The following is a 25975-nucleotide window of genomic DNA, read 5'->3' on the forward strand; positions in this document are numbered from 1 at the left end:
TTCCTGCCTGGTGGTGGCCAGGGGAGCTCGATTTCCTTGCTGCATTGCTAGGATTTGGGGTAGCACTGGCCATATTTGCTGTCTGGCGTATGTGTTCAGCTCAGTCCTTCTGGGCTTTTTAGGGCATAACTGGTGAAAGGAATTTCTCCAGACATCGGGTATACCCAGTACATATTACAGTAGCTGTATTATCAGCACATTTTACTGCTCCTTAGACCCTCTATTTTTCAAGCACTGTCATCAAGGAGATACAAGGTTGGCATGATGTAGTTGTGAAATCAAGTGATAAGGGAGGTAATACGGTCATTTGTTCAGAAGAAAAATTTTGGTACTTGTGAGTTATCTGGACGCCCGATTTTTTGATTGTATGCCTTAAGTTAAGGCATACAATCAGATGCGATGCGATATCGCATCGCATCGCATGCGACCATCGGATGCGATGACCCGATTTTTCCATAGGAATCAATGTTAAAATGATTCCTATGGAAAAAGGGGTCCTTTTCATACCCCTACTATCCAAGTGGGCATGGAGTTGGATATAAACCTGTGGCGAGCGTAGCGAGCCACCGAGCCCGAAGCGAGCCCCGCGAGGGGACGGTATTCCGTGTCCCCTCGCGGGGCTCGCTACGCTCGCCACGCTTCGGGCTCGGTGGCTCGCTACGCTCGCCACAGGTTTATATCCAACTCCATGCCCACTTGGATAGTAGGGGTATGAAAAGGACCCCTTTTTCCCATTGAATTCCATGTTAAAATGGACTCAGTCCATTTTAACATTGATTCCTATGGAAAAATCGGGTCATCGCATCGCATCGCATCCGATGGTCGCATGCGATGCGATGCGATGTGCCCGATCCGACCCGATTTTGAAATCGGGCGTCCGGATAACTCACATGTACCAAAATTTTAAAGGAAGCATATCACCAATTAAATGACATTTTTTTTTACAATTCTACCCTTTTCAATCCAATGGAGAACTAAAAAAATCAATATCATAATTTTTTTAATAAAGCTAAATCAGAAGGAACAATCACACAAAAAGAACATGAGTACATACAAAGTAACACTCCCAAAATGCCAACCTATTATATGTTAACAAAAATACATAAAAAATGGACAATCCACCTGGAAGGCCTATCTTATCAGAAAAGGCAGGATTGACAGAAAAAGCGTGCACATTTCTTGACCTTCATTTGAGACATTTTATACTCAACCTACCCTCATATGTGCAAGATATGGCAGATGTCCTATGTAGACTTCATGACATCAGTCTTGAGGACAACCAGTTTTTGTTCTCACTGGATGTAGATGCGTTATACACCTAAAGCAACCACAAGCAAGGTGTGGTAGCCGTTAAATACTTTAGGTAACAGGTAAATAATAGGTAAACAGTTTATTTTACAACTTTTGAAATTTTTACTACACCATAATGTGAAGGACATCATATCCCACAGACCTCGGGTGATATACAGAAGAGCCCCTACACTCAAGACCACCCTGGTGAAAAGCCACATTAAGACACAAGAGAAAACCACCAAACAAGGATCCAGCTTCTCAAGATGCTGCATGTGTACAGCATGCAGAAAAACCAGATACACCAGCACTAATCTGATCAAAGAAGTCCCCTCTTCCACTAATGATTTCATACATACCATCAAAGAGAGGATAAGCTGTAACACCAGTGGCGTCCTGTACCTTCTCCAATGCCCGTGCGGACTCCAGTATGTCGGAAAAACTAAGAGAAAACTCCATACTAGGATCCAAGAACATCTGTGCAACATCAGTAATAAAAAAGAGAACCATAGTATACCGGCACACTTTACAGAAAAACATAATGCCAACCCCAAAGACCTGACATTTATAGGTCTGAAAAAAATACAGACCTCATGGAGAGGAGGAAACTATGAGACAATGTTGTCCAAAGAAGAAACAAAGATGATCTACGAAATGGGTACCCTCGCACCGAACGGGTAAAACATCGACTTTGAGATCGCCGCATTCCTCAAAGATTGACAAAGCCTACCTTATCACACCATCACTCACCCCACATACCTGATGGACCTCGCATCATATGCAGCCAGTACTATATTCTCATTTTTATCATAATCTTTTTGAGATACCCTAGTGTTATCCCCATACAACACTAGACCCCTCTATATTACCTATGACATACATAGAGCTCAATGTCAATGAGATGTTCCCCTTTTTGTTGCACTAATAAAATGTTTTGACATACTCTTCATCCCCCCCCCATATATACTATCCACCTGTATGAACTTTTAACATATTTATTATATTATATAATATATTTCCTTTTTCCTTTAAAATTCTCCTATTACCCTACAAATAATTATTTACTCACAGCCAATTCATTATTTGATAAAACTCTCCAGGACGCTTCAGATCAGACTGTGTATATGCACATACATGTATAAATATTTTTTACCCACAAGATGGCACTGGACACTGCGTCCTCAGCAAACTACTAGTTTGTCTGCAAAACGCCGATACCTTGCCTTATTAGCACTCTAATACCATCTGTCACTCGTGTATATGTTAGTAGTTATATGTTGTTTGCTATCCCACCACAAAGACCGTACAGGTAGCACACGTTATGCCTAAAGAGGGTGGAAGTCAATACCTGAAGCCAAATCCTACAAGGGCGGATATACCTTAACACGGAGCTCACTACAGGAGTGAGGGCGGAAGCTGTATCTGGGCGGAAATGACGCAAGCGGCAACCGCGTCACGCCAGCCCAGCTTAAATAGAGACGGAGATGGTTACCAGTTACTCTGCACATCCTGACAAAGCCCGCTTGACGGGTGAAACGCGTTTATCTCCAGAGACCTCCCTGACCGCTGCCTTACTTCACTGCAGCCGCGGGAAAAGGACGAGTCTGCTGGCAGACACCACTCTATCTCTTAAAGAGATACACACGGTAATTTCCATCCATACCTGTTAAGGACCACAGATTGCGGGCAATAGTGTGGAACACTTCCACCAACCCCGGCCTACCTTTTGCTCACTCAAGGCCTCAGAACTTTTGGCTCAAAGACTTTTTGCCTATCCATACTCTGGACTTTATTTATGTTATATGTCTGTTTGTCATTGTATTATAGAACGTATACCGGTATTAGATCACCACCTTCCCCCCTTGTTTTAACATTTTATGAACTACCTATGCAATTTACATAGGTCTTTTTTTACCTGTTTTTATTTCATAATAAAAGCACTATCTTTATTATATACACAGACAGTCTGAAGTTTTCATTTGTATTATTGTGTGGTAAAGGTATGCGCAGGAGTGCCTATTCACTCTAACCATAAAATAGAAGTTAGTCTGCCCTGAAAGCCAAGAGTCTCCTCTTTTATATAGTACTGGTCTTGCTGGTATATAATGCCATATACCATGCTGTGCAACCTATGGCAGGACAAACGCCATAGGCAGGCTAGATGATGGTGGCTCCATCTGTATCTCCATGGTCCCATCTTCTAAAATGTAGAACAATGTACAAAAGGATTTAATACTAATAAAATATATTAGATCAGCAGCCAAAAACAGAATCATATCATTTATAAGGATCAGTATTTATTCAACAACAAGTATTATGGGGATAACTGTCAGTAACATAAATAGTAGTTACTGATATTGTTTGATTATAATCACTGTCATTTTAATTAAATTCTTGATCATAAACATGGTAAACAATGTGTTATCAATGGGATTTTATTCAAAACATGGTGTAAAAACAAAATATGTGCTGTTACCCACAGCAACCAGATATCAGCTTTAATCACCTAGTGCCAGCAAACAAACAGCTGTATAATCAGTGATTAATATGGGATACAGGGGACTGGTGTCTTAGTTGCACCATTATACAATATAATACATAGTATATGAATCAGAGGGAGATAAGACAGCAATAGGAATGTATGAGGGACAGAATACGGAGGTATAATAGGGACTGGGAGGAGATGCTGGAACTCTGTAATGGATATAAAGCTCTGTACTTGTTTAGATTCATGGCGGCCGATATATCAGATGCAATATCGGCCGATATATATTAACCGATCCGATGCAATCCGATTTTTTACCTGTACATAATCCCACTATCCACAACACATGGAGTTGATTTTAGATAGTGTGACGAGAAATCCGCATACCTCGCCACGCTTCGGACTCGGTGGCTTGCTGCACTCACCACACTATATAAGATCAACTCCATGCGTAGTGGATAGTGGGGTTACGAACAGATAAAAAAATCACATCGGATCGCATTGGCAGATATCGCATCCGATATATCAGCCGCCATGAAACTTAACAAGTACCTAAAGTTCTTTCCTGTCTTAGCCCCAGCACCAGTGTGAACAGAACAGCTGTATATTACAGGGCACAGTAATGGCAGCCACATCGTCATTGTCTGTAATACTGCAGCTCTATTTCCCAGCAGAGAGATTGTCCCAAGGGAAAAGCAGCCCCCAGCTTACTGGTCACAGCTCTCCTGTCTAAGGTTGCTCAGAGAAACTGTAGATGTGTGTGCATTCTGAAGGAATTGGGCGGGCAGCTGATATCTGGTGATTTCAGCAACCTGCCCCCTCACCCGCATCATCAGCCCGTTAGAATGAGCACACCCAGCATTCTCAATGAAGCGCTGGGTATTCCCATATGAAAATGGACCGGTTCAGTGCCCCCTGTCTTTCAGCCCTCTGCCCACAAGGTTGGGTGTGCGCACCCAGCGAAAAGGTTGTTCGCCATGGGTGCACGCACCCAGCATCTGCAAATGCGCAGAACTGACCCTACACATGTGCAGACACATAACATCAGTGTCGCCCGGCTCTGCTGTAAAATGTCATCTTATGCTGTGCCAAAAGCCCAACATCGGACACTTTGCAAACGAAGGAGTCCGAATGTAGGGACATGAATAAGGTCCCTTGTTTCTTAGTGAAACACTTGCTACATTTAGAACATTAATGTGTTTTTATCCAGTGTGAATCCTCTGATGAAGAAGAAGATTTCTCTTTTCTGTAAAACACTTTCTGCATTCAAAGCATTGAAACGGTTTCTCTCCTGTGTGACTCCTCTGATGTTCAGAAAGATGTGATTTCTGAGAAAAACACTTGCTACATTCAGAGCATTTATATGGTCTCTCTCCTGTGTGACTCCTCTGATGTCTGAGAAGATGTGATTTACATGTAAAGCGTTTGTCACACTCAGAGCACAGATGTGGTCTCTCTCCTGTGTGACTCCTCTGATGGATGAGAAGCGCTGATTTACATGTAAAGCGTTTGTCACACTCAGAGCACAGATATGGTCTCTCTCCTGTGTGACTCCTATGATGGATTAGAAGATCTAATTTGTATGCAAAGCCTTTGTCACACTCAGAGCAATTAAATGGCTTCTCTCCTGTGTGACTCCTCTGATGTATAACAAGTTCTTGCCTGGTGATAAAACACTTGCTACACTCAGAACATGTAAATGGTCTCTCTCCTGTGTGACTCCTCTGATGTCTGAGAAGCGCTGATTTACATGTAAAGCGTTTGTCACACTCAGAGCACAGATATGGTCTCTCTCCTGTGTGACTCCTCTGATGTATGAGAAGCTGTGATTTATATGTAAAGCATTTGTCACACTCAGAGCACAGATGTGGTCTATCTCCTGTCAGACTCATCCTGTCATAGATAAGATACAAATTAGCTGTGGAAGGTTTCTCCCATGCAGAAAATGAGAATGTCTTTAGAAAATACTTCAGAGGTGTATAGGAAAATACTATCTATAGTTGGCTTGATCCGAGAATAATGTCCTTTTAACAATGTCTTGTAATGTTCTTAGCAGAATTTCTGGATTAAACACAAAAAACAAGCAAAAAAAAATTGAATTTCAAGTACAATTGTATTACATAAAGCACGACATGTAATAATAGATTATTCAATGCACGTGAGACTGTTATATATCCATGGCAATAGGCAAACATCCAAATGGTATATCATAGCAAATACAGTGGGCAAGAAATAGCACAATATAATAGTCAGTAATGTCATTCCATTAATATACCAAATAAATATGATGCCGTTTGTCATAAATGAGGAATTAATACATGAAAACTCCTCCAAGAAACCTTTGTGGAGATAATAGCAGTATTGCTGTCCATAAATTTATCATAAGCTAATGCATGAGAATATAAGGAAAGGGGCAGGGGGTGAGAGGAGCCGCACATGAGAAGACTAAAATTACCCCCTGTCCTATGTTGTAGGGAATATTTCCCAAGACTCTCTGTTGTTCACACCACGTGGAATATTTTAGAGCATCTGCTATTCTACACTGGAATTCCCTTGGTAGAGTGGAAACATAACCTTCCTACATATCAAATACACCTGGTGCTAAGTGTTCTTCATTCAGAGAAGTTTCTATCCAGGCCCAGACAGAAATTGGGCCCAGGATTATAGTCTATAAAGTGTAATTTGTCATAAACAAAGTTCCCATTTCCCATGCAGCAATGTATAGATTGAGTAGTGCGGCCAGTGCTGCTGACTGTCTGAGAAAGGGGAGGGGCCCTGTCTGTTCTGTCAGTCCGGGGTCCCACATATTCTGATGGCAGCCCTGATCCTAATGATTGCCCATTAGCTGGGAATGGAATATAAATGACTATGGGCCTTATTTTGGTTCATTCTTTCTGACAAAATCCTTCTTAGATGGACAAAACCATGTGCACTGCAGGGGGGCAGATGTAACATGTGCAGAGAGAATTAGATTTGGGTGAGTAATTTTGTTTCTGTGCAGGGAAAATACTGACTGCTTTATTTGTACACTGCAATATAGATCTCACTTTGAAGTAAAACCCCACCCAAATCTAATTCTCTCTGCACATGTTACATCTGCCCCACCTGCAGTGCACATGGTTTTGCCCATCTAAGAAGGATTTTGTCAGAAAGAATGAACCAAAATAAGGCCCTATGTGATCTAATGAGAAATTCATTCCTGGTATCACCAGCAGTAGTGTTCTCCACTGTGTCCAATGTGAAAGAAACCGAGGAAAACGCTACTGCTGGTGATAACGGGAATCTTTTATTTGTTCATTTGAAAAATTGAATTTAATCTTTAAGGACCATAAAATGATCTATCCATTGGAGAAAAAATTCTGAAAAATACTTAATTGAGGTCCCAATCTTGGACATCTATATAAGTGGAAACATACTGGCCATACTAATACCATATTTATGCCAGAAATCAAACAATTAATTGATATTCTTCAGTCTTTTCTTAAAGAAGAGAGAATATGGATCAGTAAACAGACCTTATAGTAAAGTTAGAGCACACCCAGTGGAGAGCTCATTCCTTCCTGAGCCACTAACAATAATACCAATACTAACAATTATCCATTGTTGAAATAAGGAGAAACCCCTATATAGATCGATAAAGATATTTTTAAAGCACCCCTGATGAAGTATTGTAGTGAGATGAAACGCGTCAGAATTTTGTACACATTCACTATCTAAAAGAAAATCCTCTGTTAAGAAACTATTGTGTGAAAAATTACTTGTTTTAAAAGTGTTTTTTAAAATAAATGTTTTATATTTGAAAAATGTGTCTATGGACGTTTTCAGATAGGAAAGACAATTATAATTGCTGGGCGCTTTATAGCACTATTTTGGTGGTAATATATATATATATATATATATATATGGCACCCAAGGGGGTACCCCTTTTATTCCTGTACCCCCAGGTTGTTAACATTGCAGCCAATGCTGCCAGAACAGGTCCTTTCCCCTGTCAGCAGGGCTGTGAGGGGTTAACAGAGTCAGCTAGTGTCCCAGCTCCCCTGCAGACAGGAAACTAGAAGGTCAGAGGTGATCCCAGCAGCAGTGTGAGAGGGAGTGTGGAGAGAGGAGAAAGCCCTGTGAACTCCCTGTGAATGAGAGCTGCAACAACCCCAGTGTCAGAGAGAAAAGGAGAGTGCTGCATAAAGACAGAGGGAACAAGTGCAATGAGGCATGTGAAAGAAGTCCCAAGTGTGAGGAGAAGGAAGAGAGAGAGGGAGCAGACTGCAGCACCCAGAAGAGGGTCCAGACAGCATGCAGCAGTATAGCCAGAGATTCATGTGGCAGAAGCCAGCAATATAGCAGGTACTACTTTGCCTCATACTGACAGCCACCTACACCCTCATATTACCTAGCAGGGACATTCCCCAGGATACCCCCCACTATTGCCTATAGTAAGGAAACAAGACACTATAAGGGCCATAAGGCCTCCTTACTGAAAGTGGGCATTTGACTCTTCCCTGCACAACTTTGACCTCTGCATATGGTCAGCCCTGTTACTGAGTGGGACACTAGCACATTCACAACTGTACTGTGGACATTTTGCTGAGAGCTGAGGTATATTTACTGTCATGGTTTATGTGAACTGATATCCTGCTGTGCTTATTTTCCGTGTTGTTTTATTTGATATAAGTAAGTAGTGGCCGTCGCAATCCATATTATTCTGAGATTCCTGAGCGATAATTGTTCCTATTAAATGCTGTATTGTTAATGTGTACATAGTCTCGGAGCTCCGAATAGCAGTGTAGTATTTTAGTATGTATTTTTGATTCTAATAATCCTTTCTTTATAGCAGCACTTAGTTTCTTCACTGGTAAATAAACCTTTTGAGCTGCTAACCATAGTAGTGTCACTTTTGTGGGTTCTCTTGGTTGTGCCATCCCCGTCACAGGGTCTTCCTAGGAGGAGGCCGTGAAGTTCTGAAGCCAGCAAGTCCAGAGTCCAGGTACGCATCACACCACACCATGTTAGTGAGCCTGTCACATATATATATATATATATATATACACACACACACAAGTAACTAGCTAAGATAACCATAATGTCAGCTCCCAAACATGGCAAAACGTGAAGCTCCATTGGGCGCCATCTAGTGACTGCCAGCATGCACAACACTCCAATTCCCCATAAAGGTGAGGAGCAGCATTATCCTTTTATTACGTCAGATATATTATACAAATGATCCCACAGTATGATAGAGAATATATAGATATAGTCCATATGGTACTTATACATGATATCATAGAACTGATGAAGAACACATAGAGATATATAATGTACATATTACTGATTATATATATTGTATCACATATGGTATTATACAGTATAATTATGTGACATCTAAATGATTCCTGCCCCTACATTACTGACACATACAATTTAGATGTAAAATGATAAAGTTCCTTTAATATATGTATACATATAATGTGACCTTTTAATGAATTTGTATATTGATTTATGAATACTTAACTGCAATGTCACGCATAGAATAAGGCTATAATATTCTATTATATAGTAATATTAACTAATTATATATTGGTCAAATAAAATGTAATCACTAATAACAAGACCATAGTCACAAAAGAATAGTAAAATTGATTGTGTAATTATCAGCATAATATTATGTATAATATAATTACCTTACTCTGGGGATCCTTCCTCTGTCTCTCTCTTACTCCTCCGTCCTCCCAGCTCTCCAACCAGTAACTGATTCAGCAGCTCCTCCATCAGCTCCCAGTGGCCTGATACAGCCTATTTATAGTCACTCCTCCCCATCTCTCCCCAGTAGTTCCCAGGATGCTCATGGTGACATGTAAATTAGGGGCCCATAACATTAGTATACAGTCATTCACCACAGCAGCTCCTCCTGCCTAGTCCTTGTCTTTTAAATGAGGAGTAAATATTCCTAAAGTCACTTACTACAATGGGAAATGCTAATTACACCCTGGCAGGGTAACACCTTTTATAGTAATTAGATCACAGCAGCCTCTGGCATCCTGTTATGTCACCAAAGGGGCCTTTTGTTTAGGAGTCACCTATTGTCTGGCCATAGTTTCAGCAGAAAGACTTGTTCTACATATCGTTAATAGAAGGAAAATCACTGTCTTTTTATTGTCGCACTCTTTTAAATTTATCTCCTCTATTCACAATATAGAAGATATTAATTGAAAATAGTATTAGTGGCTATCCACATTAGGACATGTGATAAAGCTAAGCAAGTTCTAAAGTTTGTAACCAGTAATGGATAGGAAGGGGAGTTATTCCCACCTATTGAAGGTTATACTAAAACTATGCTTTTAAAAATCATATATTAATATATTGCACATATACACACATATATAACTGATTTTGCAGTGTAAATGATTGCCACTTTAAAAAAACTATTGATTTCTTACCAAATCTCTCACTTTCTAAATCTCTCATCCTATTACATTTCACCCCTATGTATCACTTAGGGCAGTATTAAATGAGGCTGATTCACCATGTTCTATGGCGATTTTGTGCTATTTTCGTGCTGTAAGGCGATTTTTTGACTAAAACGGTGAATCACCCTAATCAATGACCAGATGGCGAATACATTTCAAGGTTATTATCGCTATGCTTCACCGAGTAGCAATCGCTATCTTTTTATGGTGAAGTGGAATGTGAAATTTTAAAATAAAGTGTTTTGTTTTTTTACATTTGGTGTAAAAAAATCAGGAATTTTATTCTGAGAAGGGGCATGCTATTTGTATTCATGTGCTTACAGCACATGAATATATATTTAATAAAAAAAAAATATATATATATATTTCTTTTTTACACAGAGCAGCCAGCAGGGGGCCGGGAGCCGAGCCGCTCATTAGATATTCATATATTCACTGCACCCGATCATTACATATGCACGATCGGGTGTTTTTATAGTACATCACATACGGGCGGGTGGCAAAAGACAATGCTAAGAACACTTCAGCAATAGTAATAGTCTTATTTGATGTTTGAATGTTGCCTTCAGCCCGAGAGTAGTCACGTGACTTGATATGAGAGCACACAATTAGTGGTGTAATTACACAATTATCCCAGTGAATGTGCTTTTAGATGGAAACATCACATTTCTAGTGCAAGACAAGTAACTATGACAATATCGGGATATAATCTCACACTGTCTTGTCTGCTGTAGGTATATATTTTTCCCAAGATTATCAATCAGTGAATAGTCTAGTTTAAGATTGTTAATAAAACAATTTCACATCATTTGTATGGACAATTTGTATTTTACATATCCATAGAGGCAGGTAGCCAGGGAATATATTGTCAGGTAACGCAAGAGTTATAATGGCGTCAGTGTCCGTCTTATTACCGCAGCAGCTTTTATATAACCAATCGTAGTAATAGCAAAGCGCTGGAAATTGTATGTCCCTGCTGCCGTCTAGAGGGCATACTCAACCCCTCTTTAGAAGAAAAGACAGTAAATACAAGGTAGACGACGCGAAGGGACACTGGATACTTGGTTTGATAAAAATCAATATAATTTTGATTACTAATACAAAAAATTTTTTAAACACTTTTAAAAAGTGAGAACACCGGCCGGTGAAATTTACATAAAACAAAATAAATCACATAAAAAAAAAATTTATATTCAACATACTATTCCCTATTCTTAGTGTGCTTTTGGTGTTTTCAGCACAAGCAGGTATTTTTCAGGTGGTTCATATCCACACTCTATCTATCTTTCACATTCAGAATGCAGATAGAAAGCAAAGACAAATATATTGCAGGCTTTTGGCTTGGTTAGGCATGCATGGGGTTAACTTCTGCAAAGCAGGGATTAACGGCAGTCTGGTACTTATGTAATATCACGGCTCCCGTTTTTCTTATGAGACCGCTGCGCTCGCCATGCTTCGGGCACGGTGGCTCGCTGCGCTCTCCACACTATATAAACTCAACTCCATGCGTAGTTGGATAGTAGGGGTATGAAAAAATGGGGTGCATTTAACATGGGAGCCCAGATAATACATAAGTACCGGCAGTCTTTTGTGAGACAATATTAGTCTGTAGATATAAATGTTAGATCTCTCCAAAATCACACTCCAATGCAAACAAATTGCTAGTTTCCAGCCAGATGTTAATGCTCAGTCACTTAGCCATAAAAATAGGCTTTTAGTTGTTAGTAAGCTTTAGAAATATAAATGCGAAGAAAGTAAGAGTTATACTTATGCTCCGTGGCTATTCATTTTGTAATCCACTTTAGGGGAGTTTTTGTTCAATTGCCCACGCCGTGAGCGGGGTTCCCGGCTGCTCCGTTTGTCTTGTCAGTCTTGATTCTGAGATAGGACGTTGTCTGAAAGTGCGCTTAAGCAGAACTTGATCACCTAAAGTTGGACACCTCCTGGGGAGGACTGACAGACTGTCGTCATATACTGAGGGATGTTCCGAAATATATGGGAGAACATTGGAGACCAACGTACCCGTAGTGGTGATATGCCATTTTTATATGTTTTTATGTGAGTGCAATTTTATAATAAATATAATTGTTGCGAATATGGAGTTGCCCTATGTATATTTGCTTTGTTTCCCCCAGGGTGCAAGAAATAAACATGAGGGATGAGCCAGAGCTTTGTAATTGGTCCGATATACGACCTCAAAGCTGTTTGCTTTGAACAGAATGTGAGTGCATCTAGAGGAATTAAAGACATGTCCCTTTTCAAAATCTTATTGTGCACTATCTTTGTTTCATTTGAGTTACAGAGAAAAAGTGCAGTACACCACCTTTCAAGTATTGTGACAAGGAAAGTACTATTATTGTATAAAGAGGTGGTGGGATAACTATCAGCAGCGCCACTGTGACGCACAACTGTTTGTTTGCGGTCTTCATATCTAAAAGCAAAGACAGAATATCCTGGGCGAAATGTAATAGGGTGCGATTTTTTAGACTAAAAAAAAATCGCACCAAATCGCACCTTTAAAAATCGCGTTTTTTGCCGCGAATTCGCATATGTAATGAGATGCGAATTAGCGGCAAAAAAATGCGATTTGCCGCGATTTTTAGTCATGAAAATGTGCGCATTTTTATAAATGCGCTTTTGTGCAAAAAAAAAAAAAGTTAAAAAAAAAACGGCGTGGGGTCCCCCCTCCTAAGCATAACCAGCCCCGGGCTCATTGAGCCGGACCTGGTTCCAAAAATACGGGGGAACAAAAAGCATAGGGGTCCCCCGTATTTCTGAAACCAGCCCCGGACTCTTGGACCGGTCCTGGTTCCAAAAATACGGGGGAACAAAAAGCATAGGGGTCCCCCGTATTTCTGAAACCAGCCCCGGGCTCCAACAGCCCGCGGTGTCATGCCACAGCCGGGGGACACTTTTTATACAAGGTCCCCCGGCCAAAACATGAGCACCGTGGCTGGTCAGCCTTGGACGGGGTACCTGGAGGAGTGGGGACCCCCCCAATAAAGGGGTCCCCCCCCCCCAGGCTTCACCCGTCCAGGGCTGAAGCCCGGGGCTGTCACCGGCGTCCGTGGCCAGTGGACGCCGGCCTGATAGGGTTAAATCCATCATACATATCATTACATTGCTTTTTACCGGCGAACTACAAGTGCCAGCAGACCTCCCCCGCATGCTGGGACTTGGAGAACCACAAGTCCCAGCATGCAGGGCATTAATGGGCCCGCTGGGACTTGTAGTCCACCTGTAAAAAGAATGTTTATAAAAAACACACACACAGAGAAGTACAAGTTTATTACACACACACACCTCAATTTTACACCAGCGTTACTTACCATTCCTGGATCCAGCGCTGGTCTGGCTGCTTTACAGCCGCCTCCCCCCGCACTGACAGGCAGCGGGGAGAACCGCTTTCTCCGTTGCCTGTCACCGGCTTTCTCCGTAGCTTCTGTAGCTCTGTCCCAGTGCTACAGAGGCTGAGAGCGTGATTGGCTGAGCTACAGTATGCGTCTCCATGGAGACGCATAGCTCAGTCCTGATTGGCTGAGCTATGCGTCTCCATGGAGACGCATACTGTAGCTCAGCCAATCACGCTCTCAGCCTCTGTAGCACTGGGACAGAGCTACAGAAGCTACGGAGAAAGCCGGTGACAGGCAACGGAGAAAGCCGATTCTCCCCGCTGCCTGTCAGTGCGGGGGGAGGCGGCTGTAAAGCAGCCAGACCAGCGCTGGATCCAGGAATGGTAAGTATGCTGGTGTAAAATTGAGGTGTGTGTGTGTAATAAACTTGTACTTCTCTGTGTGTGTGTTTTTTATAAACATTCTTTTTACAGGTGGACTACAAGTCCCAGCGGGCCCATTAATGCCCTGCATGCTGGGACTTGTGGTTCTCCAAGTCCCAGCATGCGGGGGAGGTCTGCTGGCACTTGTAGTTCGCCGGTAAAAAGCAATGTAATGATATGTATGATGGATTTAACCCTATCAGGCCGGCGTCCACTGGCCACGGACGCCGGTGACAGCCCCGGGCTTCAGCCCTGGACGGGTGAAGCCTGGGGGGGGGGACCCCTTTATTGGGGGGGTCCCCACTCCTCCAGGTACCCCGTCCAAGGCTGACCAGCCACGGTGCTCATGTTTTGGCCGGGGGACCTTGTATAAAAAGTGTCCCCCGGCTGTGGCATGACACCGCGGGCTGTTGGAGCCCGGTGCTGGTTTCAAAATACGGGGGACCCCCAGATTTTTTGTCCCCCGTATTTTTGGAACCAGGACCGGTCCAAGAGTCCGGGGCTGGTTTCAGAAATACGGGGGACCCCTATGCTTTTTGTTCCCCCGTATTTTTGGAACCAGGTCCGGCTCAATGAGCCTGGGGCTGGTTATGCTTAGGAGGGGGGACCCCACGCCGTTTTTTTTTTTATAAAAACACTTTTACACATTTTTATTAACAGAACCATGCACAGATCTCAATGATCTGTGCATGGTTCTGTCAAATTCGCCTGTCAGAACCTGGTCTATTTTTTTTGCGATTTTTGGTAACATTGACCAAAAATCGCACCCTATTACATTTGCGAGTTGTATACTTTATAATGGGAAAACATCTGGATGCGAATTGAAATGTGACTAAAAATCGCACTTCTAAAAGTGCGATTTCGCGGTAAAAAGTGCGATTTTTTACCGTGATTTTCAACCTATTAAATGTGCGATTTTCGGAAAATGTGCGATTTCGGCCGTTTTTGACCAAAAATCGCACATGTCTAAAAAATCGCACTCTATTACATTTCGCCCCCTCTATCTATTTTTGAGTTTTACATCAAGTTTTACATCAAGGAAAGATAACTTAAAATCAATTTAAGACCCAACATATCCTTTTATATCATTACTGATTGGCATTATGGTTGTGTAAATATGTCTATAACTGTTATAATTTAAAACACTTATTTTCCTGCTGATATGTAGAACAAGTCTTTCTGCTGAAACTCTGCCCAAACAATAAATAAAAGGTCCAATTAATCTAATTACAATACAAGGTGTTACCCTGCCAGTGTAAAATTAGCATTTCCTATTGTAGTAAGTGACTTTAGAAATATTTACACTTCATTTACAAGACAAGGAGCTGGGCAGGAGGAGCTGCTGTGGTGAATGACTGTATACTAATGTTATGTGACCCTTATTTACATGTCACCTCTCAGTGTAAGAATTCCTGCAGGGCATCCTGGGAACTACTGGGGAGAGATGGGGAGGAGTGACTATAAATAGGCTGTATCAGGCCACTGGGAGCTGATGGAGGAGCTGCTGGATCAGTTACTGGTTGGAGAGCTGGGAGGACGGAGGAGTAAGAGAGACAAAGAAAGCATCCCCAGAGTAAGGTAATTATATTATACATGATAATATACTGATAAATATACAATCATTTTTAGATATTATTTTAGAGATATGATCTTATCAGTAAGTCAAGTTTTATTTGACAAATATATAAATTGTTATTATTACTATATGATAGAATTTTATTTAAAAGGTGCATTACTGTGAACGTTGGACCTAATTCAACATGGGTTACTATTTATTGAAATTGCAATCCTACCGATTATTGAATAACTGCGCATGTGTAGCATCCACATTGCACATTGACACATGCAGTTTGTGAATAAATATCCATATACATAGCCGTCACAGATTGATTGAAAGGAAGACAATGTTTTGGAGTGGAAACATGGGGTTCTCTGGTTGTGCTTGTGAATATACTGGGGTGCCAATGTGATTCTGGGGAGGGTCTCTGATGTCAGCGATGACCACTTCCAGTCTGGCTCTTTATCAGATTGTTGGAAGCTTTGGGCAACCCATACAATAGGGCAATATCACATCCAATCCTTCGATTTTGATCGCATCTGTGCGATAAATCGAAGGACAGTATGCAAAATTATGGGTCCCCTGATGCGATGCGTGGGCCCGCCTATTGTATGTAGCATCGAAAAATATTATGTCCTGCACATAATATTTATCTAAATGCATGAACGATGGCATGTGGTTTTTAACAAACATAGCCTTACCATGTCCCCATAAAATTCAGCTGGGGACAAGGAATGTCTCATAGGGTTGTGTTAACCCGCAATCTGAGAAACATCAAACATCCCTGCTGATACATTTATAAATGTTTTTGGTACGTGGTCAAGTGTTCAGCTGGCAATATCAGTGCACCCAGACTTTTTTTTTTTTTTTAATTTAGTTTTTATTTACTTTTGCAAAAATTCACAAGGACAACATTTAAAATACAATACATTACATACAATACAATAACACCTACAACCCCGTGGCCGGTCACACACCCAGCTAAACATCAGAGATCTACACCTATATGCTAAAGGGCTAAGGCTGCGGGTGACACCATATCATATTTTCTCCTCTGCTCCCAAAGTATCATCGTACGCATAAGCATAAAGAAATATAACACATAATTATTCCAAATCCCACCTATCAACCTATTTCTCAATATATCTATTGGATATTTTCCTGTGAACTACCCTCTTAATTTAACTCTTATCATTTCAACTTATTTTATCATTAAGGTGTCCTATACTTATTGCGAATACCTCCGCTTCCCAATTTTTATCGTAAATAAAGTGCATACGTGATCAGGGGCTACACATGTTAGCCATCACTCATACCAAAGAATAAAATATAAAAACACAGATAAATGAATAACACAAGTGATACAAAGTGTATTTATACTGAAATATAAAATTTAGAGGTCGTCCACCGACCCCATATCCTATAAAATTTAGCGAAACACCCTCGTGTAGCGTATACGTATTTTTCATGAGAGCAGTTAACATTGACTAAGTTGATCCACTCCGCCGCCGAGGGCCCTTCCTTGGCCATCCACTTCCTTGCAATAATTACCTTAGCACAAGATGTTAAGATCCTAATCAGTTGGGTCCATTGCCCGCTTAGTCGGGTATCCACCACCCCCATTACCAGACATATCGGACTAAAAAGGGAACTGGAAACATCCAGTTCCGACATAACGTCACAAATGGCCAACCAGAACGCCTGGACATCCGCACACTCCCACATTAAATGCCAGTATGTACCAGGCTCAGCTCCGCATCTCGGACATCCGACATTGGCGGAGTTCCTCATATGCCTCAGGCGCTCTGGGGTAAAATAAATTCGATGAAGAACATTGAATTGGACCTGCTGGACCGAGAGGGCCATTGAAGATTTACTTGGAGCTGATATAACCTCCCTCCAGTCTATTAACAAGATCTGGGGGATAACCCTGGCCCACTGGGTCCTCAGCTTGTCCAATCCACTTTCTTGTTCATAGGAATAAAGATATTTGTAAAGTTTTGAGAGGTGCTTCCTGGGGCCCAATTTTTTAACAAATACCTTACAGGGTGCTTCACTTATATTCAAAGATCCATTCCTTAGCATGCATCCTAAAGCACTCCTAACCTGAAGGTAGTTAAAGCGAAATTTACTGTGGAGGTCATGCCCCCTTTGTAACTCCTCAAAAGATCGAATATTCCCCCCCTGTACCCATGATCCTACTGCCAACAAACCTCGATCCTCCCACACCCCCCCGATTTGATCTTTCATTTTTTTTATCTCTGTCAGTGAAAGAATCGAGGTTTGAGGGTCTGTATCCACAAAATTAGTCCACCTCTGTACTTGTCGCCATATACGTATGGCTTGATCCAACAAGGGGGATAGATTACCCCTTATTTTTCCCGCCAGAAGTATTTGCAACGGGGACAACCCACCTTGCCCTCCCGCCGCCAGGATACTAAATTCCTCTACCCCCTCCCCTCCCTGCAACCATGGACAAAGGTGGCACAGCTGGGATGAGTAATAATAAAGTCTAAAATCGGGGAGGGCAAGACCGCCTTCACTTCTATCACGACTTAAAATAGATAACCTAATCCTTGGGCTTTTATTTTTCCAAATAAACGACGAGAGAACACTGTTTAACTCATGGAAGAATTTTATATTTATATAGCACGGGGATTGGAGAAGCAGGTACAGCAATTTCGGTTGAATACACATTTTCACCAGGTTCACCCTCCCAAGTTGCGACAGAGGTAGTCCTACCCATCTACGACACTTAGCTTTAATCTCCCTTACTAACGGCCTCATATTGTCCGCAATGTAATCCCGTGGGTTATCAGAAATCATAACACCCAGGTATTTAAATCTATTGGAGGACTTTATCGGACAAGCAGGCTGGATACCGGGAATCACAGGACCCAAGTACATTACATGGGACTTGTCCCAGTTCATTTTTATGCCTGAAATACCCCCAAATTCCTCCAGGAGATCAATAATTACTGGTAAATCAACATCCGGATCGTCCGAACCAATAAGGAGGTCGTCGGCGTAAAGGGATACTAGTTTACTCCCAACTTTATTATGGCAACCCAGCTTTTTCCTGAGTATATGAGCCAGGGGCTCCACTGCCACCGCGAACAACAGCGGGGACAGTGGACACCCCTGCCTAGTGCCCCTAGCCAGTGAGAACGACGGGGAAGTAAACCCATTGATCGAAATTCGGGCTAGTGGCTGCCGGTATAACAGTTTAATCCAACCAATAAACCCCTCCCCTATGCCATAAGCTCTTAAAACCGGCCATAGGTACTCCCATTCAATTACATCGAACGCTCTGCTAGCATCGAATGACGCCACTGCAGCAGATTTTTTACCCAACTTAATAATTTGGATATATGATAGAACCCTCCTGAGGTTAGTCGCAGTCGATTTTCCGGGTCGGAACCCAGTTTGATCTGGATGTACAATTTCATCCAGCACCCTCCCCAGGCGATTGGCTAATATTTTTGCGAAAATTTTTGCGTCCGTGGACATGATAGATATCGGTCGGTAGGATTCAATCCGGGAGGGATCTTTCCCGGCCTTTGGAATCATAGTTATATACGCTTCTTCCATAGAGGGCGGAAGCCTACCTTGAACCTGAACATCACCCAGCAGTTGCCACAATGGTGTTGCTAGCACCTTAGAGTATTTTATATAGAATTCCCCTGGTAACCCATCTAAGCCCGGGGCCTTATTCCGGGGGAGAGCCAGGATTACCGACGTGACCTCCTCTAATGTAATAGGAGAATCCAATATTTCCTTGGAGGCCCCGTCCAATTTCGGGAGTTCCAATGACCCCAGATAGTCAGCCACAGTCTCGCTACTGTTCACGGACTGGGACGTATACAGTTTTTTATAATATGACACAAAGCTAGACACAATAGTGGGAGTATCCGTCACAATAATACCGTTGTCCTCCTTAATCTCAGAAATGAGATTGGAGGGACGTTCGTTCTTGGCCATCAACGCTAGCCATTTCCCACCCCGATCCGACTCTACGTAGCGCCTATGATCCCCGATTTTGACTCTCCGACATGCGGCATCTTGGACGTAATCACGCCATTCATTAAGAGCCTCCTGCCATACCATCCTATCCGCCTCCTGTCCGCTAAACACATAGTTGTTTTCAAGTTCCCCTGCCCTGCCCTCCAATCTATCCGACTCCCCCCGATATTTCTTTTTTTCATAGGCAATCTTCTTAATAAGCACCCCCCTCACATAGGCTTTGAAGGAGTCCCATACAATGGAACCACAAGCCGTACCTGAATTCAGCTGGAAGAACTCTTCCATTAACTGCTCCACGTCCTCACCCTCGCCCATTTGTGTAAGCCAAAAAGGCTGCAATTTCCAACTCCTGTATCCAGCCTGCTTAGCCAGCTCCAGGACTAACGTAATCGGGGAATGGTCCGAAATACCACGTGACTTGTATTCGACCATCTGAACTTTGTTCAACAGGTCTTTGGACAAAAACACTAAATCCAACCGTGAGAATACCCCATGTGAGTCAGAATAACATGAGAATTGTTTACGTTCAGGATATTTTAGCCTCCACGGGTCCCACCATCCCACCTCTTGGATAAAATCCCTAAACTTGCTGCCCTCATGCGTCGGCTGCACACCAGGCCTCCATCTATCTAATCTAGAATCTAGGACTTTATTGAAGTCGCCAAGGCATACAACCGAGGCACGAGGGAAGCAAGCCGCAAATTCCACTGCCTTCTTGATAATGTCATAAGAAAAAGGGGGAGGAATGTAGACCGCCAATATACACAACTGAATTTGATCAATACGGCCCTCCATAAAAATATACCGCCCCCCCGGATCAATTTGATGGCTACCGAGAGAGAATGCTAAGGACTTCTTAATTAATATAGCAACCCCCCTAGACATATTAGTAAATGGGGCATGAATGACTGAACCGATCCAGGGCCGTTTCAGGGCAGAAGACTTTCCAGCACATAAGTGGGTCTCTTGGAGGCATATTATCTCTGCCTCATACTTCTTACATTGACCCAAAACTGTCGCCCTCTTGACCCTGTCATTCAGGCCCCTGACATTCCACGACAAAAACCGTACTCCCATAAAGGTTCAAGAAAATTATTTCCCACCCCAGCCAGTAACAATAGTAATGATCCCAACATCGAATCTAAACATTCTTGGAGGTGACCGGACCACGTAGGTTTCCCAACACACTTAAAACATACAAATACACAACCCCCGCCCTCCTCCCCCCTCCCTGTAAGCCCATACGAGGGCATACCTACCCCAGTTCAACACGTACCCCCCCCCCCTTTTTTGAGGCTTAGTCTACCGACCACAAAAAGACCCCTCCCAGCTCCCCCCTTCCCCCGGCCTAATTTATTTTCAGGCCACCAGCGAAGCCGATAACAAAACGTAGCCCCCCAGGTCTCCACATAGGGGACCCACCACCAATTTAGCTAACCAAGACTTGACGCTTTCCAGGATATAAGCGGTCTAACCATTCCGCAACATCACCTGGGGAGAAAAAAATGTTAGACACACCCTCAACCACCACTCTCAGCTTGGAGGGGTATAACATATTAAACTGAATGTTCAAATCTCGTAGGCGGGCTTTAACCAGCTTGAACCTCATTCTGTCCCTCTGGACCTCCAAGGGAAAATCGGGGAAAGTGGAAATCTTCTTCCCATTATGTCCCAAGTCCCCCTTGTCCCTAGCCAACCGCAGAAGAGTATCTCTGTCCTTGAAGTGCAAGAACTTAGCAATAATTATACGTGGTAATGCCCCTGGCACAGGGGGTCTCCCTGGAATACGGTGGGCCCGCTCAATCGCAAACTGGGGGGAAAAAACCTGTCTTCCAAACGTTTGGACCAGCCAATCCTCTAAAAACTTTTCCGGCTCTTTACCCTCCACTCTCTCGTCAAAACCTAGGAATCGGACATTGCTCCTTCGCAACCGCCCTTCCATGTCCGTAAGCTTTAACTTCAACTCCCCCACTTGTGAGGAGATACTTTTAATTTGTGAGTTTAGAGGGGTGGTCATATCCTCTAGGGATGAAATACGGGCCTCGGCCTCTGTCATTCGTTCTCTCATTTTTTCAGCGTCTTGTCGAATTAACATAATGTCCGACTGTACCTTGCCCAGTTGTTCCGCAAGGCGGGTCTCACATTTATGTATAGCTTCAATAACCTGTTGCAAGGTAATGTCCGGCATAACCTGGGCCCCATCTCCCTTGTTGGGGGAAGATGTGGGGGTTGATGTACGGGAACTACCCCCCGGCTGGGTTTGAACCTGGGTTCTGGCATACCTCTCCAGCCTGGCAGCGGCCGCAGTTTGACCTGTCTTACCCATACTCATTGAACAAAATGGAGCCACCTATTTCCTTGTTACTATAAGTGCAGCCTTTAAAACCGCACACACTGTTAGCCCCACAGAAAAAAAACAATGGGCAAAGAGCCGGTATCACAGTCCAGGATTATTGAGCTCTGGCCCGTTTTTTTTTATCACGCCCTGCTTCCCCAGAGATGCCAGTTATATTTATAGTCACCGACTCATAAGGGCATAGTGGGTCTGTGCATCTTACATCCACTTATCACGCACTGAATCAGGGCACTCACGGTTACAGCAGACAACAAATGGCGGCCAAAATCTTCAGGCAGGTCAGCCACACTCTTCAGACCGACAAACCATCAAGCCAGGCTGTAGATCACGCAGTAATTCTCCCACAAGGGGGCAAAACATGGGCTATTCAGGCAGACAGGGTCCGGGCTAGGGTGACCTCACATACACCGACTGCACTGGAGAGATGCCACTCACGTGGACGCCAAATGTCCCGTACTTCCAGCAGACGCGTGCTGAGGATGTATCCACGTGCAGCTCACTCCATTAGCCGGGATCCTCAAAGCGGCGCGTTACTCTCCCCCAGAACACGGACCGCAAATCAGGTCAGCGTAGGAGGCATGCGGGAGAGACGTAGCCCGCAGCAGGTATCGGCAGCCTGGCTCCATCATCGGGCTTCCATACACGCCGGAGGGGGAGGGAGGTGGGAGCGCGTCATCCCGCGCTACGCAACGTGCGCCGTGGTCCGCCTCTTCCCCTTTCCCTACCCAGTGCACCCAGACTTAATGAGACTGTCAATTAAAATGTCTTAATACATATACTAGCAAATTATGAAAATTATTTAAAGAGTGCCCCAAAAAGAGTAATCTTTTCTCCTTTTGTTTTTTTGACTATTATATTGCACTATTACTTGACCACTGTATTTGCTATGATATACCATTCAGATATTTGCCTATTGCCCTGCATATATAACACTCTTGCATGTATAGAATAATGTACCATTACAATGGAGTTTAATTTAAAAAAAGTATTAAATCTACCCTAGTAATCTTTATAATTAATAAGTTGACTTTTTCTTGTTACAGGACAATTAAAATACAGGATATTAGAATACATTGTTGAATGGACAATCTCTAATAAATCCAACCACAGACGTAATTTCTTCTTACACCGCTGGAAGATTCACTAAAGTTACTCTCATATTCTGCCTATTTGTATCTCCTATAATATATGATGAGTCTGACAGAAGAGAGACCACATCTGTGCTCGGGAGTGTGACAAATGCTTTACATCTAAATCACAGCTTCTCAGACATCAGAGGAATCACACAGGAGAGAGACCATATCTGTGCTCTGAGTGTGACAAATGCTTTACATGTAAATCAGATCTTCACAGACATCAGAGGAGGCACATAGGAGAGAGACCACATCTGTGCTCTGAGTGTGACAAATGCTTTACATATAAATCAGATCTTCACATCCATCAGATGAGTCATACAGGAGTGCAACCATTTACATGTTCTGAGTGTAGCAAATGTTTTTCTCAGAAGTCACATCTTGTCACACATCAGAGGACTCACACAGGGGAGAAACCATTTACATGCTCTGAATGTAGCAAATGTTTTACTTCCAAGCGAGATCTTGTTCGACATCACGGGACTCACACAGGAGAGAAACCATTTACATGCTCTGAATGTAGCAAATGTTTTACCTCCAGTCAAGATCTTGTTCGACATCAGAGGATTCACACAGGAGAGAAACCATTTACATGCTCTGAATGTAGCAAGTGTTTTTCCCAGATGTCATATCTTGTTATACATCAGATGAGTCACACAGGAGCAAGACCACATATGTGCTCTGAGTGTGAAAAATGCTTTACATGTAAATCTAATCTTCTCAGACATCAGAGGATTCACACAGGAGAGAAACCATTTACATGTTCTGATTGTAACAAGTGTTTTATCACCAAACCAGAACTTGTTCGACACCAGATGAGTCACACAGGAGAGAGACCACATATGTGCTGAGTGTGAAAAAAGCTTTACATGTAAATCTAATCTTCTCAGACATCAGATGAGTCACGCAGGAGAGAAAACATTCATATGTTCAGATTGTAACAAGTGTTTTATCACCAAACCAGAACTTGGAAGTAAGACAAGACATTTTTTCCTCCAGCACACAGAGTAGTATTAGTAACCAATCTTGAACACTACATGATAATAAAATTCAGAGATATTGGTTACATATATACCTGCGCAGGTGTATGATATGCCCCCAAGCCACATCAAGGCTTCTCTGTATATTGGGGGTCATAATCTAGGAAGCCCAGTGCAGCACGCCAGTAAGATACTATAGTGTTAATAAATATTAGTGATAGGAAGCCAAAGCTATATATAGAGAGAGATAAAGTAAAAAAAAATGAAATGTAATTAAAATAGAAGAGAGATAGTGTTAGTGAGTGAAAAGACCCCACGATCTGATAGAGATGGGACCCAATCGCCTGATCCTATATACCACTGCAACCACCCGCCGATGGTGGGCATAGGGTGGAACATATGATTTCTTATACACTGGGATGTTATATGTGTAAATAAGCGAGCGTTTTATATATAAAGATCTGCTGAGCAGCACACACCTGGCGATTTCCGCCTGCTGCCCTGAATCCAACCTCACCACTGTGCTGGTCCAGTAATAGGATCGATACACTACACAGTGAATACCACTAGTATTGCCGCATAATAGAGATTGTTATAAACACACCCCAGTAACTCTGTGACAACTAGTTCACTCGCTACTTATATAATTGAAAATTTAAATTGACACAGCTTTCTTCTGGATGTGAGCCAATTTGATACTGTGTATACACTCAAGCAAGACACTGACAGGCAGCCACTGTTTGGTATATGAATATAACGTCCCCCGAGTGTGATATAGGCAATACAGCCAACACGTAGGGAAGAGACTCTGTAATAATAAAAGTTCAATAAAGAATAAAAGTGCTTAGGGACGCCGCATTAGCCCAAGTTTTTAAATTGCACTTATCCTCACTAGTCCTTTTTTCATGTTTTATGTAGTATTGTCATATTTCTCAGCCCTTTTTTAAACATTTGACCCAATAAAAGGTATATTTTTAGTCTTGTAATTTACCTAAGGTGCACCACTACTGAGACAAACTTTGCTTCCTCTCCATTTCTTGCCCTCTCAATTATTAGGTGGGAGCCACTTGTCTGAATATTTAGCAGATCTGACAGTGTGTTATGAAGAAAATGGTTAAGTGAGGGACCCTCTAGAGACTCAGGTAGACCTGTTAGCCTTAGGTTATTTCTTCTGGACCAGTTATCTATGGTTATGGTATAAAACATCTACAGTGTCTAGGTCTACTTATGATCGACAGTCACAAGGTCGTCAAGGTCAAAAGGTGGACAGGGTCTAAAGGTCGATATTGAAAAGGTCGACAGGGTCTAAAGATCGACAGTCAAAAGGTTGACAGGGTCCAAAGGTCAGCAGGGAAAAGGTCGACAGAGTTAAAAGGTCAACATAAAAAAGGTTGACATGGTCAAAGGGTCGAGATGGAAAAAGTTTGACATGAGTTTTTCTTTCTTTTTGTTGTTGTCTATGTCAACATAGGTTGACATGGACACTGTCTAAGTGTACCGCGTTCCCTCACATGGCTCGCTGCACTCACCTTGCTTCGGGCTCAGTGTCTCGCTGCACTTGGCACACTTTTATTCTCCCTCAACGCCCTAGTGGATGGTAAGGCATGAAATACTGCCTATCAGCACATGTCGGCTCAAAACTTTGTAAAAAATACATGTCGACTGTTTCCATGTCGACCTTTTAACCATATTGACCTATTGACAATGTCGACCTATACAGCTTTCGTCGAGTCCATTCTATGTTCCTCTATTACAATCTGGTATGGAGGGGCCAATGAATCTGACAAACAAAGACTGCAAAGAGTGGTGAGGACAGCAGAGAGGATTATTGGGATGGACCTCCCCATGTCAGGGAACAATACTTAAGTAGGGTCAAGAAGCGAGCTGGGAAGATCGTGGCGGACAAACTCC

The 25975-nt window shown here is 42.6% G+C and overlaps 2 protein-coding genes across 2 annotated transcripts in view; one reads left to right on the forward strand and one right to left on the reverse strand.

Moving 5' to 3' along the window:
• LOC146073259 (uncharacterized) overlaps positions 1 to 25975 on the reverse strand; it is a 385449-nt gene that overhangs the window by 327209 nt on the left and 32265 nt on the right. The window contains exon 7 of the mRNA XM_083180446.1: positions 5001 to 5651. Coding sequence (XP_083036572.1) covers positions 5001 to 5651 — 651 coding nt within the window. The remainder of the gene's footprint in view (positions 1 to 5000; positions 5652 to 25975) is intronic.
• On the forward strand, positions 22206 to 25182 carry LOC146072185 (uncharacterized). Its single transcript, XM_083179514.1, has 3 exons — positions 22206 to 22283; positions 23156 to 23789; positions 25121 to 25182. The coding sequence occupies exons 1-3, from the start codon at positions 22206 to 22208 to the stop codon at positions 25180 to 25182; spliced, it is 774 nt and encodes a 257-aa protein (XP_083035640.1).

Source organism: Crinia signifera, chromosome 4, assembly GCF_055691185.1.
Source record: "Crinia signifera chromosome 4, ASM5569118v1, whole genome shotgun sequence".
NCBI classification, from domain to species: domain Eukaryota; kingdom Metazoa; phylum Chordata; class Amphibia; order Anura; family Myobatrachidae; genus Crinia; species Crinia signifera.